The sequence below is a fragment of the Notamacropus eugenii genome, chromosome 5 (assembly GCF_028372415.1).
Source record: "Notamacropus eugenii isolate mMacEug1 chromosome 5, mMacEug1.pri_v2, whole genome shotgun sequence".
Classification (NCBI taxonomy): Eukaryota; Metazoa; Chordata; class Mammalia; order Diprotodontia; family Macropodidae; genus Notamacropus; species Notamacropus eugenii.
Window position 1 is genome coordinate 35,016,873 of NC_092876.1, and position 18,646 is coordinate 35,035,518.

At 49.4% G+C, this 18,646-nt stretch overlaps 1 protein-coding gene across 1 annotated transcript; it reads left to right on the forward strand.

The window, feature by feature from the left end:
- Window positions 1-130: 130 nt before the first annotated feature.
- VWA1 (von Willebrand factor A domain containing 1) lies at window positions 131-14,723 on the forward strand. The gene is made up of 6 exons (XM_072608513.1): window positions 131-498; window positions 3,994-4,557; window positions 9,517-9,795; window positions 10,108-10,380; window positions 12,575-12,844; window positions 13,278-14,723. The coding sequence occupies exons 1-6, from the start codon at window positions 429-431 to the stop codon at window positions 13,307-13,309; spliced, it is 1,488 nt and encodes a 495-aa protein (XP_072464614.1). The 5' UTR covers window positions 131-428; the 3' UTR covers window positions 13,310-14,723.
- Window positions 14,724-18,646: the final 3,923 nt, after the last annotated feature.

Genomic DNA, 18,646 nt, shown 5'->3' on the forward strand with positions numbered 1-18,646 from the left:
GTCGGTGTCTGTGCGTTGGTCTGTCGGAGGGTGGGCAGGGGAAGCACTGCTGGGCGGGGCCGGGAGAGACAGGAGAGGGAGGGAGGAGGGGCGAGTCGTGAGCCCCGTCTCCTAAAGTGACTGCCGCCCCGCCCCCTTCCCCCTCCACCTCCCACCGCCACCTCCTGGCAGGGAGATTGGGCCAAGGAGGCGAGGAGGCGGCAGGAGTGGGGCTAGGAGAGCAGCAAGGCCAGGAGGAGGAGGCTCAGGCACTCGGGCTGCCCAGGACCCAGCCCCAGCCCCAGCGGCAGCAGCGCCAGCGCCAGCGCGCGAGGGCAGGGCAAGGGCTGGGGGGCCCTGCTATGCGCGGCCCCCGCCCCTCTGGTCCCCAGCTCAAGTCCCGAGCCCGTAGAGATTTGGGGTAGAGGCTTCAGGCGGCGGCGGCCGTTATGATTGTCTGGGCGGCCCTGGGCCTCCTCTGCCTGCGGCTGGCTTTGGGGCAGAGCATACCTGAGCCAGGTGAGTATGTGAGCCTGAGACTGGGGTGGTGGGGTGCGGGTAGATTGGCATAAAAGGCTTGGGGTGTGCATCATTCCGAGTGAGAGTAGATGGGGAGGTGTGGACGCGGCACGGGAAAACCTTCTCCTGTGCTCTTTCCTTAGTCTCCTTCCAAAGCCGGGTTACTTCCTACCCCCCAAGGCTGAAAGATGTTGGGCTGGGGGTACATTGAGTGTCACCGAGCTGTCAATAGGGAGTCTATTCACCTGGGTCTTCCTGGCACCAGAATGGCCCCTCTCCGACCCGGGATTGAACGGTTAGACCTTCTCCCCCATCCCGAGAGAGGCTTCCAGATGTAATGTTCCTTCACCCCAGGCCAGCTGTGGGCTCCGCTCTCCTTTTCAGGTCCTCTCTCCCTGCTGCCTTCGGGCTCAGGCAGGGACAATCACGGGAAATCATACACCAATAGGGTTCCGAAGCCTAGCTCTGGGTCATCCATCCTCCGACCCGAACAGAGGGTGTCCTGTCATCTCTCCCAGAGAAACTGCCTGGCTTTCTCCTCTTTCTCTTAGTCTCGGAAACTCCCTCCTGTTTTCTTAACCCTTCCTTCCTGACCTGTCTTGGCACTAACTTTGTCAATTTGTCTCCTCTTTTGGAAGTGACTGTTTCTGTTTCTCTGTTTCTGCTTCTCTCTCCAACTCCAGATCTCTCTTTTTATCTCCAGTCTGGTTTTTCACAACCTGGTGCTGAGAGGCCCTCAGGGCAGGGAACGGAGCCTGGGAGGGGCTGAGGAGAAGGCTGGTTGGAGGGTCCCCTCCCACACCCTGAACCACCTGCACCACTGGGCCCAGGGCCCAGGCTGGTAGCAAGAATGAATGTGTGTCTATGCTAGACTTGTGGTTCTGGAGGTGGGTAAGGGAAACAGTCTGGGGGACCTAGAAGAAAACTGTTCTGCCTTGTTTTTCCCATTTGTGGAATGGGCACACACCCAATAGCAGGGTCTGCTAGAAGGATTCTGGATGTGTGGGTAACTGATTTGGAGCCATGTGTAGTACAATCCTGTCATTTTACAGATGGGGAAACTGAGGCCCAGAGAGATGTGATTGGTTCAAAGATCATTCAGGTAGCAGGTAGCAAAGATAGGATTTGACCCCAGGCCCCCTATTCCATTTTGGTCATTGTCTCTGCTGAGCTGCCTGCTGTTGCAGAGGGCTCTCCATATTTGTTGTTCATTCATTTCAGCCATGTCCAACTCTTGGTGACCCCATTTGGGACTTTCTTGGCAAAGACCCTGGAGTGATTTGCCTTTCCCCTCTCCAGCTCATTTTTACAGATGAGGAAACTGAGGCAAACAGGGTTAAGTGACTTGCCTAGGGTCACATAGCTAGTGTCTGAGGCCAGATTTGAACTCTGGAAGATGAGTCTTCCTGACTCCGCTCCACCTATCCACCGTGCCACCTAGTTGCCCCATCTCCCTATTTAGCAGTGGGAAATTGACGCCCATTGAGGAACAGATCTCAGGCTGAAACTATAGTCAGTTTGGAACAAAGCCTGAATTAAAGCCCAGGTGTTCTGAATTTCAGCCCTCTGGTCACATGTTCATTTGGAGGAAAGCAAACCCACTTTTGGGAGTTACTCACCTCAGAAACAGAAGGATAGCATGGTATTCCAGAATTTGCCAATGATATCTCTTCTCAAAGTTTAGGGGTCCCTCCCCCACATTTTTAGGTTCTCTGAACCTGTCTTGGCCTTATCTCCATGGGAATGAGCCCTCAGATATTAGGCCTGATTCTTCAAAGCTTCCCCCATCCCCGTTTTGCTTGGTTGGTTTGGGTCAAGCTGATTCTCTGTGATCTGGCCTGTGAGGAGTTCCCTTCTTGCCGGTGCCTGCCTGGCATTCGGGGCTCAGCCTAGGCTAGAGCTTTAGGAGAAAGAGTGATTGTCCTCTGGGCCCTGGGAGCCGGCAGTTACTTCAATGCAGCTTTTCTTAGGGGAAAGAAAAGGAGTGGAGAGGGGGATGCCCTACCGGAGAGGTGAAAGGCTGACCTTGTCCTGCTCAAGCCCTAGCTAAGGGCCCCTTTAAAAATTGCAGCCTTCCCTGGCCACAGGCTACACCAGAAGGGAGTGGAGCAGAGTGCTAAGGGGATGCTAGTGTCTTCTTTGAAGTCCTTCCAAGACCCATTGCACTGAAGAAGGAAGGCCTGGGGTCAATGAAGCTAAGCAGGAGGAAGGGGTTACTGGGGCTCCCCCCCAAACTTGTGCTATGTAGAGCTGGCTGAACACAGGCCTCTAGTGTTCTGTGGGGGTTCAAGGCCCCTGTGGCTGCCTCCCCTCGCCCCAGCATGGCGGCCTGTCTGAGCTGGGAGGGGCTTCAGAGACCAGCTGGGCACACGCCATGGCTTTGAAGAGACTGAGCGGGGAAGGAAAGGGGAGACTGGGCTAAAGGACACAGTATCGGGGTATTCACCAGGCAGCCCACAAGGGCACATGGTCATCTCAGTCAAACCTTTCTGTCCCCAAGGCTGGGGCAGCCTCCATCATGGGTCAAACCGAAGACTTCCTGAGCCACACCAGAATGCAGTTACCCAAGGACACCAGGGCCATGTAGCCCTAGAAAGACCTCAGCAGACTGTCTGTCTGTCACCTGGGAGGGCCTCAGCTTCCCCTTCTCCCACCTCCTCCATTTCATCATTTCCTCTTCAGCTTCTTTCTCCCCACTATTCTCTCTCATACCCTCTCTCTCCATCTCCCCTCTTCCCCTACTCCTTCTTTCTTTTCACCCCCACCTCTCTTTTTCTTTCTCCTCTCTCCCATTCCCTTCCTCCTTCCTTTCTCAAGTGCTCCCTCTCTCCCTTCACTCCCCCTCACATGTCTTCTTTCTCCTGTTCCTTTTCCTCTTCCAACTTCTCTTCCCCCACTCCCCTTCTATTTCCCCTCTCCTTCCCATTCTCTCCTTCTCTCCCCCCTCTCTCCCTTTATGCCTTCTCTCTTCCCCCTCCCCCTATCTTTCTCTCCCTTCCTCTTTTCTCTCCTTTCCCTATCTCCTCCCTTTCCTCCTTCCTTTCTCTCTTCTTCCAGGTCTCTTTCCCTCTCCCCTTCTCTTCTTTCCCTCTCTCCTCTGTTCGTCTCCTATCTCCCTCTTCCCCTCTCTCTCCCCTCCTCTTTACCTCTCTTCCTCCCTCTCTCCTCCTCTCTCTTCCTCTCCTCTCTCCCTCTTCCTCTCTCTCTCCCCATCTCCTCCTCCCTCTCTCTCCTCCTCTTTCTCTACTTCCCTCTCTCTTTCCCTCTCCTCTTTCTTCCTCTCCTCTCTCCCTCTTTCCCTCTCTCTCCTGTCTTCTTCCCTCCCTCTGTCTTTGTCTCCCCTCTAACCCTACTTCCCAAGGTTGTTGTAAGGATCAAATGAGATAACCTGTGTGTATAAAGCTTTGCAAACTTAAGCTGCAAACATATACATGCTAACTATGAGTTTTTGTTATTCTGTTACTGACCCCTTCTCTGCCCCCCTTTTTCCGTCAGGCCCTGCCACGCATACCCAAGCTGCTCAGGGTGACCTCCTCTTTTTGCTGGACAGCTCATCTAGTGTCTCCTACTACGAATTCTCTCGGGTGAAGGAGTTTGTGGGGCAGTTGGTCCAGCTGCTGCCCTTGGACTCAGGGGCTGTACAAACCAGCATGGTGCATGTGGGCAGTAAGCCTGCAGTCGAATTCCCCTTTGACCAGCATCGCTCAGGGGCTGCTGCCCAGGAGGCCATCCGGGCCGCCAAGCAGCTGATGGGGGACACCAACACTGGGCTGGCCCTGGCCCTGGCCAAGGAGCAGCTGTTCACCACTAAAGCAGGCGCTCGGCCTGGGGTGCGCAAGGTGCTGGTGTGGGTGACCGATGGAGGCTCGAGTGATGATGCACAGGCCCCCATGCAGGCACTCAAGGACCTGGGGGTGACCGTCTTCATCATCAGCACTGGCCGAGGCAACTTCCTAGACCTCTCTGCTGCCGCCTCCCAACCCCCTGAGAAGCACCTGCGCTTTGTGGATGTGGATGACTTACAAATTATCGTCCCTGAGCTACGAGGCTCCATCCTCGGTAGGCCCTTAGTCCCAGGGAACCCTCTTATGAGCAGAAAGAGTGAGAGTCTGAGGTTAGACTTCAGGCAGAACTTCCTGAAAGGACTGAGGGAACATCATTCCTTTATTCATACAAACACTTTTTAAGTTCCCACTACTTTTTTATTTCTAAATTTTCATTTCTACTTATATTAAGGCAATCGGGGTTAAATGAGTTGCTCAGGGTCACACAGCTAGTAAGTGTCTGAGGCAAGATTTGAACTCAAGACTTTCCCATGCTCTATCTACTGCACCACCACCTACTACTTTCAAGGTACCTAGAAAGACAAAAATGAACAATCCCTGCTCTCAAGAAGCTTCGTTTCTGCTCGGGTTGCAGTGGGATAAGTATACAGTATAGAGATGACTAAATAAATCCAAGGTAATTTGAGATCAATTGCAGGATTACAGATTGACAGCTTTAGAAGTTTTCTGGGTCAATTCCTTCATTTTACAGATGAGGAAACTGAGACCCAGAGAGTTCAAACAAATATTGTTCCTTGGACTCTAAATTCAGCACTCTTCCCAGGGAGGGTGAGGAATAAGGAACAGACTTTGAGTAAATTGTGCCAACTAAAATGTAGATTAAGGGAAGATGAAATTCTAAGAAGCAGAGGTGAGGAAGGAAATTAATTTCAGGCATAGGGAATAGCTGAGCAAAGGTGCGGAGGTGGGATATAGTAGGCCAGTTCCACTGGAATGTTGTATGCATGGAAAAGAGTGATATGGAATAAGTCTTCCAAGGCAGGTTGGACTCAGAGGAGGACATTCAGCTCCACTTTCTATTATATCCTAGAGGCAGTAGGTTTTGGAGCAGGGGAATAAAATGGTTGTTCTACTTTCTGAAGATTACTTTGGCAGATGTTTGGAGGAAGGATTGAAGAGGTGAGCGAGGGGCAGCAGGGTCACCCATCAGGAAGCCATTAGCATCCTGCCCTCCTATGCCTCATTATGGGGCCACAGGGGTCCTTTATGCTGAGGAGGTGTCAGGCATAAGGCCAGGGATAATGGTGCAGTCAGTGATCCCATCATCCTTGACTCTCCCCTTTCCTTCATCCCTGGTAGCGAATCCCTTGTTGTTCCTTCCTCCCTATTCTCTTTTCCCCTTGTCCCCTCCCCAACATTATCATCACCCTAGTTCACCTTTTACCTGTTATAGTAACAACCTGGTCATCTCTCTGCCACACATCTCTCCCTTCTCCTCCCAGCCACTAAAGTGTCATTCTGAAGTCTCAGGTTTAATCATGTCACTCCCCCGCCTTCATAAACTCCAGTGGTTCCCTATTTCCTCTAGGACCAAATAACAAACTTCTTTCAAAACAAAGTCAAGTGCAGGTCATGTCATCATCTCTCTGATATCATGGTCTTCTTTGAAAACAAATGACACACACGATAACAAAATAAACAACAAAGGTCTTTCACTAACTGGTCCCAACCTACCTTTACAAAGCCTTATCATACATTAATCCCCTTCATATACTCTACTTACTGTCCAACCAAAAAAAAAAAAATGGAATGCCATGTATCATCTCCCATCTCCATGCCTTTGCACAGGCTGTCCCTTTTGCCAGGCATGTACTTGCTCCTTACCTCTGCATCTTAGAATACTTGATTTCCTTCAAAACTTAGCTCATGTACCCTTTCTCCTCCATGAGACCTTTCCTGATCCCACCCAGCTGGTAGTGGCCCTCCCCCATCACCTTGTATTGACTTTATACGTACTAACCTGTGTGAGTGTTGCTCCCTGAGAGAATACAAAATTTTTGCAGGCAGGGACTGTTTTAGTTTTGGATTTGTATTTCTAGTGTCCAGTGACATGCCTGGAGGGTCGTAGGCACTTGTGATAAACCCTCGGCAGCAGGCTGGTCGCTGGTTGAAAAATCTGGGGAATCACAGCAATTTTAGGTGATTTTACCTAGTGGGCTGGAGTGGATCCTTCATCATCTGGATTAGCAAAGGGAGGGCCCCAATGATGAGATCACAAGCCTTGGAAGTAGGGGTGGAGCACAGTGTTGAGGGAGGGGGGTATGCTCCCGCGAGCATGTATGTGCTTGTGTGTGTGTATATGGGTGTGTGTGTGTGTGTGTGTGTGTGTGTGTGTGTGTGTGTGGTATATTTTTTCAGGAGAACAGGACATTTAGATAAGATTACAGTCCCTACCCTCAGAGGGCTCACAGCAAAGGCAGTGGTAGCAGACATCACTTTCATGATTATTGCTTTAGACAAAGCAATGAATGAGGCACCCTTAGAGCAAGGTTGTTTCTGACGGGAAATCAAGGAAGGCTTCCTGAGGGAGGTACTCTTCATTTTGGGCTTTAGAGGAAGGGTAGAAATCCAGCAGGGTAACAGAGGGAGGCAGGGCATTCCGAGCTTGGGGACCGGAGTGTGCAGGTACAGCTACAAAAGAATCAGGGCACGTCTGGAGGGGAGGGAGGGCTGCTAAGCCAGCTGGACTGAGGCATAGAGTATGAAGGCAGTGATGTGAAAGGAGGTGAACCCTTAGGCAGGGTCTTTAGGAGCTGGAACTTTGCTCAACAGGCAAGAGAGAGCCATCGAAGGTGGTTGAGCTCAGGAGCACTATGACCAGATGTACCCTGGAAGGGAGATTTTCCAGAAGAATGATTCTTTTTATGTAGTGCTTAACTTGAAGATCTCAAAAGCACTTTACATGGGTTGTTCCATTTGAGAATCAGGGTTCTGGCAGAGAGAAAGGCTTTAGAACTAGAAGGAATCACAGAAGTCATTAAGTCATAGGATTGTAGTGCTCTAAGTTCATCATTTCGGAGATGAAAGGGCCCATCAACTTAGCTTCCTCATTTGACAGATGAGCAAACAGACTGAATGCTAGACTTTCCTGGACATAGGTGTATGGGAAGGAGAAGGGAGACATATCAGACTGAGTCACTGCTCTTGGGAACTTAGTTTGATTGGAGATACGAGACTCACTTTTGATTCCCCTCTGAGCTCAGAGGAGGGAGACATGAGAGGAGTGTCTTGGGGTGGGCAGGGTGACCTTCATGGAAGAGGTGAACAACATTGAATTGGACCTTGAAGGATCAGGAGAGAAGGGAAATGAAAGCTGTCCAGAGCCAGCAAGGGCCAGAGGCGAGGAGTGGGAGGGTGTGGGTCATAACAAGGGGATCTGACTGAAATTAACCACTCACAGTAGGGTCTCTGGGTAGGGAGATGGAATAGGCCTTGGGACTTCATGGGAGGACCCTGGGTTTTATTATTTCGGCAGTGGGGAGCTATAGAAGGTTTAGGGGTGGGGATTGCCATGCTCTGAGTCTTTGGAGATGAGGAAGATTATTCTTGTGAGGTGGTTTGGAGGAGCGATTAGGGCTGATGCAATAGCTCAGGAGAGGAGTAATGAGGGCAAGCACTAGTGAGTTGGCATCTGTACCTTCTTCTCCCCCCTCCCCCCCACCCCAAAGGAGGGGCTGGGGCTGGGGAGGGGAGCTGCCCAGCAGGTGGGCTGGGGCCCTGGCATTCTTTGAGCCAGCCCAGGCCAGCTGTGGCTGCAGAAACATGCCAGAAACCAGAGGATTCTTATGTCCTCTCTCTGGGTTAATCATTGGCCTCCGTGCAGTGGGGAAAGGAGGTGGGTCATGTGCTGGAGACTGGAGAGGCCAGAGAGGGCTGCTCCTTAAGAATGCATGTCAGGGAGGATCTCACAGTGGGAGCAGGAGAAGTGGGGTGGCACAGCTGAGGACAAGGAGTTCCTTCTCCTGTTTCAGGAGGTGGTAGTCAAAGCCTCTGTCTGCAAGGTGGTGGGGCCTTGGGGTGGGGCCATGGCACAGGCTCCCTCTGGCCCATGCCTCTCCTCTGAACTATTGCATCAGCTCTAACTGATCCTTCAAGCTATCCTGTAGGACTCATTTTCCTTATATACCAAAGACTCTGAGTTTGTCCATCTTCTGCCCCAACCTTCCATAGTTCCCCACTGCCCACATGTAAAACTCAAGTCAGGGCTGAGGGGAGCTGGGAACCTGAATCTCTCATTCCCTAGGGGAGGGAGGAGGAATATGTCCCAACTCCAGGCTACCAAGTCCTGCCTGAATCCTTTGCCCATTCTCTGGGAGAGAGCCCAAGGGCCCCAGCCTGAGATTCTTGGGGCCCAGCCAGACTAAGCAGTAGGACGGTTGCCAGGACAGAGCTAGGATGAGTCAGAGGTCCAATCTAGCTCAGCTCACTGGGGAGGCATCATGGTAAGGTGGAAAGAACACGGGCTCCAAAGTCACAGGACCTGGGTTCAGGTCCCATCTCTGGTGCTTAGTACCCTTGGGACCTTGGGCCTAGCAGTTAACTTCTTAGGGGTCAATTTCCTCCCCTGTAACATGTAAGGGTTAAACCAGCCCCCCTCCAGGCTTCAGGTTTGGAGGGGTAAGGTGAGGGCTGGTTCTAGCAGCATCCTTATCACCACCTCCATGGTACAGATGAAGAAACAGCCCTCAGGAGGAGAATTTGGCTCCAGAGTCATATGTACTCAGACCTCAGGGCTTGAGCCTTACCAGGAAGAGGGATCTCCAAGCCTGTATTGAGTGAACTAGACAGGGAAGGGAGGGAAGGGTGAGATAAAACTGCCTCCTGCCCACTAAAAACTAAAGAAACAAAAGCTCTCAGGCTTTGCAAACTGTATAAATGCCTTCTGTAGATGCTGGTGTACATCTGAATGAGCCAAATCCAATTTGTGGGCCCTTCCCCCCAGGGTCATCATGGGATAGGAGATGAAAACGATGAAGTGTTTAGTTACTGAGCTTCCTAATGGGGGTGAGGAGGGGGAAAGAGAAGACACGGGGGCTTAGAGCAGAGGAAACAAGGGGGTTTGGGAGGTAGGAGGGGGTAGGGAGGAGTGGTTACAGTCAGAAAAAGAAACTAGCCCATGTGGGTATGCCTCACCCCTCATATCTCTCTTGTCTCTCCTCTTTTGCATGACCAGAGGCCATGCGGCCCCAGGGGCTTCACGCCACTGAGGTCACATCCCATAGCTTCCGCCTGGTGTGGCCACCGCTGCTGTCCGGTGACTCTGGCTACTACCTGTTGGAGGTGACGCCCAGTGCTGACCCCCACGCCAAGCAGAGTCGTCACTTGCTTGCAAACGAGACCAGTTGGCTCTGGGATGGCCTGAAACCCAGTACCACCTACAAGGTGGTCTTGGTGCCTGAGTCCAACCTTCACTACCTGGCCCCACAGACTACCCAAGTCACTACTCTGGAAGGTGAGACTCCTGGGGAGAATTACGGGAGGAAGAAGGAGAGCTGGGGGGTCATAGAAGTGGATGTCCCCATTCCAGAGGATGTAGAAAGAAGAAGGGATCTGGTGAGGCAGAGAGAACACCCCTACCCAAGGAAGAGTAGAGAGGGCAGTGTGGAGACCCCCCAGAGCAGAAGAATTAGGAGACAAGGAAAGGAATTCTTCCCTCAGATAGAATGAAGGGAGGCCTGGAAAGGAATCCCAAATTGGGAAAGGGAGGGTATGAGACTTCAGGCTATGGCCCCCCCCACACACACACATTTCTTGTGCCCTGCAGAGGAGGTCAGCCCAGCCCGGATCCTCATTTCCCACTCAAAGTCTCACGGCTTTCACGTGAGCTGGGCCCCGACACCTGTGGGTGTGCTCCGGTACGAGGTCCTGTATGGACCCCTGCCTGGGGGTGAGGCCCGGCTCCTCGAGGTGCCTGCCACGGAGAACAGCACCACGCTGGACAATCTGTCGCCCAACACCACCTACCTGGTCACCGTGGTTGCCATCTATCAGTCTGGCCGAGAGAAAGCCTTGTCAGCTAAGGCTTGCACACAAGAAGGTGAGGAGGGTCTAGCAGAGGATGGGTCAGTGGGGCATCCTCCCACAGACCAAGGTGGACAAGTGTCCAGGGGCTGGGAGCAGACCTACAAGGCAGGGCTGGCCACAAACATCTATCCAGTGCCCCCTTAAGGTGACAATGGAGAAAAGTCTGGCCTTGGGGATGGGAAGGCCTGGGTTCAAATCCTGCCCCAGTACCATCCTGGCTGTGTGTGGTTAGACTACCCACTTGACCTCTCAGGGCCCCAATTCTCTAAGACTCTAGGAATTCCTCACCCATTCCAAAAAGGATGGAATCACAGGTCTGAAGGTGTTCTGTGCCAGAGACAGCATAAGAGAGTAGAGAGAACTGGTCAGGAGGCACGAGACTTGAGTCTGAGTCTTTAACCAACGCTCAAAATCATAGCTTATAAAATGTCAGGAGGAGGAAACTAAGACTCCGATAGAAATGACTTGTCCAAGGACACAAAGCTTGGGAGAGGGCTTTGAATCCATCTTTGGAGAGAGGACACCAGACTGAAGATCAGTATGATCTGAATTCAAATCCAAACTCAGACACTAGATGTGTAATGCCAGGCAAGTCACTTAACCTCTCTGGGCCTCAATTTTCCCATCTGCAAAATGGGAAAAGGCAAGGCAGCAAGCATTTACTAAGGACATACACTGCACCCAGCCCTGTGTTGAATGCAGGGCAAAGACAGAGACAGTCCCTGCCCTCTAGAAGTACATTCTAATGAGGGGGAAGGGAGCAGAAATGGAAGGGGTGGAGGAAGGGATAGCCCAAGCTGAGAAGGCAGCATGCAGGCTGGGGCAGAGTAGCAGGTGGGAAAAGGCCTGTTGGTGGGGGCTTCTCCCCCAAATAGAACCCCCCGAAGGAGTTCACCAATGGGACCAGGGGCTCTAGGAGTGGAGGGATATTCCAGGATGAGAAGACAGCTGGGGTGAAGTCTAGAGAGCCAGAAACCGAGCTTTTATTGTTAGTTTATTAATTTTTATTAATGGCTACTAGATTTATAATTATTTATTTACATAATTATATGCTTATAATTTATAATAATTATATGTTACATATATAATTATTTATAATAATTTTATTATGGACTATTTCTCTGAGCAGGCATTCCTGCCTTGGATGGGAGGAGGAGCTAATCCATCTTAATGCCCACCCCCAACTCAGAGTCAAAGAAAACTCATCAATTCCATGAGTTGAGAGGGGAAATTCTTAGAATATTAAGATTCTGTGACAAGAGGCCAGCCCCTCTTAAAAAACAGGAGATCATATATCAAATTCCTTACCATCTCAGGGAAGGGGAAGGTGAGGAAAGGAGGGAACTCCCCCTACACAGTCCCTTAGGCAACCATATTGTTTCACCAACTCATAGTTTGGGAAACTTTCAGGTGGGCAGGTAATGTGTTCAGGATGATTTCCCTGGGAAACATTCCTCCTTTCTGATATCGCTCTATAGTCCTTGGCTCTAGGAGGTGATGGAGATCATTCTTTGGTTCTCCCTTCCTGCTGCCCTTTCTGAAATTTCCTTGGTAGAAAGTCCTAGTCTCAGAGCTCCTTCTGTGCCTGCTCCCTGTCCCTATTCTCCTCCCACTGATTTTAGCCTAAGTGAGACTGTGTCATTAATGTGATCCAGTCTGGGAGCTGGGTTAGAGAGGCTGGAAAGAATGTATCAGGAGATAGTGAGCTCCCTGTCACTAGAGGTATTTGAGCAGAACTTGTAGATGCAGAGTGGATTCCTCATATTGATAAAGGTTGGGTTTGATGACCTCTCAGGTTTCTCCTGACTCAGGTGATCTGCATGTCTTGGAAAGTTGGGGGTGAGAATGGGATCTTTGGAGGCTACATTTCAGCCCATCTTCTCTAAGTTTTGTCCTTCCAATACAGCATTTTACATGTAATGAGTGCTTAATGAAGGGCCATCATCACCCAGTGGGTCAAAATTAGCATCAGGAAGACTTTCCTTCAAGCCTGCCTCAGACATTTTGTGGAACTGGGACTCAGAGCTGGTCATAATCTCTCTGTGCCTTAGTTTTCTGATGTTTAAAATGAAGGTGTCAGATGGGATGACCTTAAAAGTCCCTCCTGTACTCATGGGACACCCCTTAGTGTCCCTGTCCCTTCTATGCCAGGCTCTCCATCCCTTAGGATTCTGCTGACGTCAGCCCTTTCTCTGCCCTGAGGCCAGTGGCCTCCAAGATTGGGCGCCTCTACTTTCAGAGCTTGGGCCCTAGCACTGTGAAGGCCTCATGGGACTCAGCAGAGGGCGATGTCCAGGGCTACCAGGTACGGTGCCGGCGGCAGGTGGGGCCTCCGTCCCTTCTCAGCGTGGCACCACAGACCCACAGCGTCATCCTCACAGGCCTGGCTGCTGGCACCAGCAACCATGTGTGTGTGACACCTATCTACCAAAGCCATGCTGGGCCTCAGCGCTGCCAGACTGTCCACATGCACCCTGGTGAGTGGTGGAGACAACAGCTGCAGAGAACACAAGCCTGAGTTTGGAATTGGGATTCCATTGATAGTCAGAAGAGAGGAAGTGGGGGGGGGGAGAATCCCTGAGGGCTGGAGGAGTCAGGGAACACAGGCTTTGTGGAGAAGGTGTGGCCTTATAGGATGGTTAAGGTTTAGGCACGTGGAAAGTGGAAGGGACAATGGGAAGGAGTATATCCTGTGAAGGGGTCCAGAGAGGGGCCTGGCTGAAGGGGAGAGATCTGGGGCCTTGGCACAGTAGGAGGGCTTGTGGGGGGTTAGGAGAACTTCCAGTCTATGGACTAGAGATGGCCCCTTTCTGCTGACTGAGGGTCTGCAGGGTCTTGATATATATATATATATCAAATGGAACTTTTCAAAAATGGATTTGGGACAATGTTTTCTGTCTTTCTTTTCAGTCACGCCAGCTCCTGAGTATAGACCCACTTAGCCGTGCCCCAAGAAGCCCTTAGTCCTGAATAACAGGAGAGCTGAGCCTTTCCATCAGAAACAGACCAGAGGGGAAAGCGCTGAGCCAAAGAGATTGGGGAGAGAAGACAGAATCTCTGTGGCCAGTTGATCCCTCTGAGCCCCATCAGTGGTTTCCCGTCCCCTGCAGGGTGCTTACATCCAGTGGGTCAGCAGTCAGCTTAGGTGGTCCTTAAGGACTTGGGTCCAAAGCCTGACAGACTGATGGCTCAGCCATGGGCCCTAGGCTCACTCTCTTCTCTCTTGTACTAACACATATGTTGATGACCTGCCCAAAGTGAAGAGTTGAGGAGATGGGGAAGGTATTGGCCTGAGACCTTGTCTCTATTTTCCTAGGCCTGGTTTCCCTAGAAGATAAAGGGGGATGGGGATTGTGACTGAAGTCTTGGTTGGGAAAACTGAACAGGACTGACCATGGATATAGAATGTAGGCAGATGAGGGATACTGGGATGACCTCTGCCCTCTCAAATTTGCCCCCTCCTAATCCTAAAGGTTTTCCCCCAACATGAGATTTCTCCTCAGGATTCTATCCATTCCTTTCCTTGCCATGGGGCAGAGCCTTTTCCTTAAGTGCAGATTTCCTCCCCATCTCCAGTAAGGGGTCTCCAGGAGGTCATGACCACCCAAGGGTGCAAGGATTGCATCAGATCTTTCTCCAAGGTGAAGAGCAGCCAAGGAGAGAGCACTAGGAAGGGTCCATGTTTAAGGCAGAAAATACATCTTTATTTTTAAATTTAAAACATACAATTCTTCTCTGAGTTGCTGTAGCTGGTCACCTGGTCCTTAGGTGACCAAGACAGATTCTGTCAATAGGTCTGTACTTGACCTGAGCTCCATGCCAGAGCTCCAGGTCACCTCTGTGCCAAGCAAGATGGAGGAGAAATTCTGTTCAACTCAGCCAATGTTAAGTATCTGTCACCACAGGGGAAGCAAAATGTATGAGTCCCTTCCCTTAAGGACCTTACATTCTTCTAGTTGGTGGAAGGGTCTACTGGTGGAGTAAAAATCAAGATAATTGCAAGCCACTTTGTCCAAGTGCCCCAGGGTGGGGCCAGTGGGAGATGGCTGTATTTTTCATGTTCTGCCCTGCCCCTCCCTACAAGGGGTTCTGGTTCCTCTTGCACACTGCTGCTTCCCTGTTCTAGTATTAGTTCCTCCTTCTGGTAGAGTGGGGGTGGCCCTGGGGTACTTCTAATGCCCAAGCTCATGCTAAGTAGGGTTCCAAAGGGAGAACCCTGTGTGGTCAGTGGATGTCGTGTTCACCTACTGATTTTTGCATAGGCTATCCTGATCTAACTGAATGCTTTGTTTTTCCTTTGTTTCCCCATTAATGTAACAGACTTTTAAATGACAATAAATTAAGCCTACACACAGAGTGGTTTTCTTTTCAAATGTTTCTCCTTTGGTCTTTGGTACAAAGTCATAGACAGATGATGCAACTTAAAAAATAAAACAACAGATCTGTTTGCTGGAGCAGCCCAATTTCCAGACTGATGTGGGGCAGGGGGAGGATATCGAGGAGAACCTTTGTCCCCAGTTATATCAAGAGAAGTTTGCATGGTGTGCTAGAAAGAGAAACTGTCCAAATCTTGGCTCTACTACTTTCTACTCCCTATGTAATCCCTGGCTGTTCAATTCCCACTTTCCAGTCTGCTTCTTCATCTGAAAAATGTCCCTGCCAATTCTAAATGCAAAATTCTTCCCTCCTCTGTTCATTTTCATGAAACTGGCCAAACTATTCACCACTTATTAAAGACGGCTTTGTGTCATACTCTGCTGGGTGCTCCATAGAAGGTCAGAGCTTGGAAGGGGCCTCTGAGTCCACCCCAGAATCCCCTCAACACCATCCCCAGCAAGTGGTCCATCAGGCTCCACTTGATGACTTGGAGAGAGGGGCACCCCTTGCTCTCCTGTCTACCTCTAATAACTAACATCCAGCGACCATCTGTCTTTCCCTACCTTTTCACTCCTGGCTCCCCACTGTACTCTCAGGGGCTGAGCAGAACTAGGGCCCTCCCTCTTCATTACAGTTACCTTCCTTTGGACCCTTGAAGGTTAAATAAGACAGCCCTGGGGTAGTGGGAGGACCACTGGCCTTGGAGTTGTCCCATAGAAGACCTGAGTTCTGATACTTACCAACCCTGGTGATCCTGGCTTAATATCAGAGCTAGTTTCCTTCTCAAGAAAATGAGGATGACTTTCGTTTCTTTGTATACCCAGCATTTAGCATAGTGCCTGGCATATAGTTGGCATATAACGTATGTTGATTTGAAAAAAATTACCTCAGAGAGTGACTGTGAAGCAAGAGATTTGTAAATTTTAATGCATATTAGAAATGGGAAAATGGTATAGTGGTTAGAGTTCTGAACTTTTGAGTCAGGCAGACCTGGATTTAAATCTTGCCTCAGACCTTTAATCGCTTAATCTCTTTTGGTCTCAGTTTCCTCATCTATAAAATGGAGAGGTTGGTCTGCAGGAAGGCAGGAGAAAGGGGATAGGAGAGGGAAGATAACAGAAGGGACAGCAAATTGGGGAAAGGGATAATCAGAAGCAAACACTATTGTGGGAGGACAGGTCAAGGGAGAGAATGGAATAAATGGAGGGCAGGATAGGACAGAGGGAGATGTGGTTAGTCTTTTACAACATAACTGTCATGGAAATGTTTTGCATGGCTGCACATATATGACCTGTATCAAATTGTTGGCTTTCTCAATGAGAGTGGGTGGGGAGAGAGGAAAGGAGAGAATATAGAAATTAAAGCTTTAATAATGTTAAAAATCATTTTTGCATGCAACCGGGAAATAAAATGTACAGGCAAGGGGGTATAGAAATCTATTTTGCCCTACAAGAAAATAGAGGGGAGGAGGATGGGAGAAGGGGGGAGTAAAAGAAGGGAGGACAGACTGGAGGAAGGGGTGGATGGGGTGCATGCTGTCCTGGGGTGGGGTGTGGAGAAAGATGGGAAGAAAATTTTGAATTCAAATACTTATGGAAGTGAATGTTTAAAACTCAAAAATAAACAAATTATATATTTAAAAAATAAAAAATGCTTTCAACCTAAAAAAATTTTTTTTTAAATTTTAAAAGGAGGGATTGGGTTTGATGGTGTTGGATTTCCCCTCCATTTCCAAATCTCAGAATCTATGAAGTGCAATCCATGGTCCTAACATTCAGGGAGCTCACAGTCATATTACTTAGCAAGTGAATTAGAAGCAAAAATAAGCGCCTACTATGTGCCAAGTGCTGGGATACAAATAGAAAAAGAGATGGTCCCTGCCCTGGAGGAGTTTACATTCTGGGGTAGACTACCCATGTAGGGGATGGTTGGGAATGGGGGAGCAAGAGGCAAATGGTTGTGTTGTTTAACATCCTGACTCTGGGAGGCTGATGAAAAAACTGCTTTCATGTGTTTAGGGCAAGCCCTCCTGCCCAAACAGTTTACCTAGAAATGTCTTAATTAAAAGCATATTTTTAGAAAGCAGTTTTACCCATGACCTCACAACTAGCGCAAATATTTGTGCCAACAGCAGGATTGTCAATGAGTAACTTGTCCCGTCATCCTTAGTGGGCTCCATTGACAGGAAGCCCACTCCCTCCAAGGCAGCCCCAAACATCTTTGGCTCACTCTCCTGGGCATAAAGATTTTCCTTACTTGCAACCTGAAATCTGATTCTCTCTACTTTATTCCACTGACCTGGCCCTCACATCTCCCTACCACCACGATTCTGGAACCATGATCTAATCTACTCTGCCACTGCCCGGGGAAGGAGTGTGTCAAGCCCCTCCCTTTGGGTCACCACTCACCATCCCTGTAAACACCCTTGGCCATCCCTCCACTGTGTGTGTACAGCTTCTCCCCTTCTAGAATGGAAGCTCTTTAAAGGACTGGTGCCATCTTTGTTTTTTGTATTTGTATCCCTGGCATTTGGCACAGTGCCTGACATATAGTTTGTTAAATGCTTTTTCATCCATCCATCTATTCTTTGTTCCTAATTTTGCTCCCAGGATAAAAAAAAAAAAACAACCCAAAATAAGACTGCTATCAAATTACAACCCTTCAAATCTCTGAAGATAGCTATCATGTCATCACTTTCTACTTCCAACCATTCATCCTTTAGCTTGATCTTAATTCATTCTATTGTTTGAAATGCCCTAGCCTCTTCTCAGCTCTAATTCCTGATTTATATAGCTTTGCTATATGAAAAAAAAAACAAAAAGCATTTGCAGAAGGAAGGTAAATAGCCACCTGGCCCATTTTAGGGACTATGGAGGTAGATTTCATGGGCCACAGTATTGAAACAAGACAAATCAATTCCATAAATGTTTATTAAAGGTGTCTTGTGTGAAAGGCTCCATGGGGAATAAATATGGTGTTCCATGGGAACACCGAGCAAGCTGCCTATTCACGAGGTAGAAGGTGGAAATCTTGTCTCCTACTAGCTTTCCTGCCCACAAAATGACAGGCAATGAGCATTCACAATGAGAATGAGAAGATTGGAGGAAATAACCTTGCAAAAATCTAAAGCCCTAGCAAGCTATGGCAACAATGATGACAACTCATAGAGAAGAAACATCTGCAGAGTTTGCTGAGTAGCCTGAAAGATGAGCCCCACCCCCACCCCGGCCAACGGAACCCCACCTAGCCCAGAGAGAGGCAAAGCAGAGCTGCCCTGATCCAGCTTCTACCCCTTTCATAAGCTGGTCCTAGGTGAAGAAAGCATGAACTCAATGTACAATCAGCAGGGTGGGGCCTTCTGCAGAGCATTCCAGGGTCCTGGGTCAGAGGCTGCAGTGAATTGGGAGAAGACCTTTGAGATGAGCCCGGCCCAGCCCCTCCCATGGAGCCCTGAGCACCTACAGTACAATGGACCTCTCTGGCCTCAGTTCCTCATCCATAAAACAGGAGGGATGAGCTGAAGGGTTAATGCTTATATGGTGCTTCTATCCACCATTTCATTTTACGTTTAACCTCATTTGATTGCTGGGATCCTTTCTAGCTTGAAATCTATGATTCTATGACCCAGATATCACCTAAAGACAGCCTAAAGGAAGCCTACATGGCTATAGAAAACATGTATATATCTATTTGTGTGTGTGAATGTGTATACACACATGTGCATGTATGTGTATGTATACATACATGTATGTGTACACATGTTACTGTTATTTAGTAATTTTTCAGTCATGTCCAGCTCTTGGTGATCCCATCTGGAGTTTTCTCAGTAGAGATACTGGAGCAGTTTGCCATTTTCTTCTCCAGCTCATTTTACAGATGAGGAAACTGAGGCAAATGTGGTT

What these genes read in the sequence shown, in the direction of transcription:
- VWA1 (XM_072608513.1), top strand. Translation starts at nt 429, where the DNA reads ATGATTGTCTGGGCGGCCCTGGGCCTCCTCTGCCTGCGGCTGGCTTTG. An exon ending in GCTACGAGGCTCCATCCTCG is followed by an intron (nt 4,558 to 9,516) that starts GTAGGCCCTTAG and finishes TTGCATGACCAG; the next exon opens with AGGCCATGCGGCCCCAGGGG. An exon ending in GACTGTCCACATGCACCCTG is followed by an intron (nt 12,845 to 13,277) that starts GTGAGTGGTGGA and finishes CTTTCTTTTCAG; the next exon opens with TCACGCCAGCTCCTGAGTAT.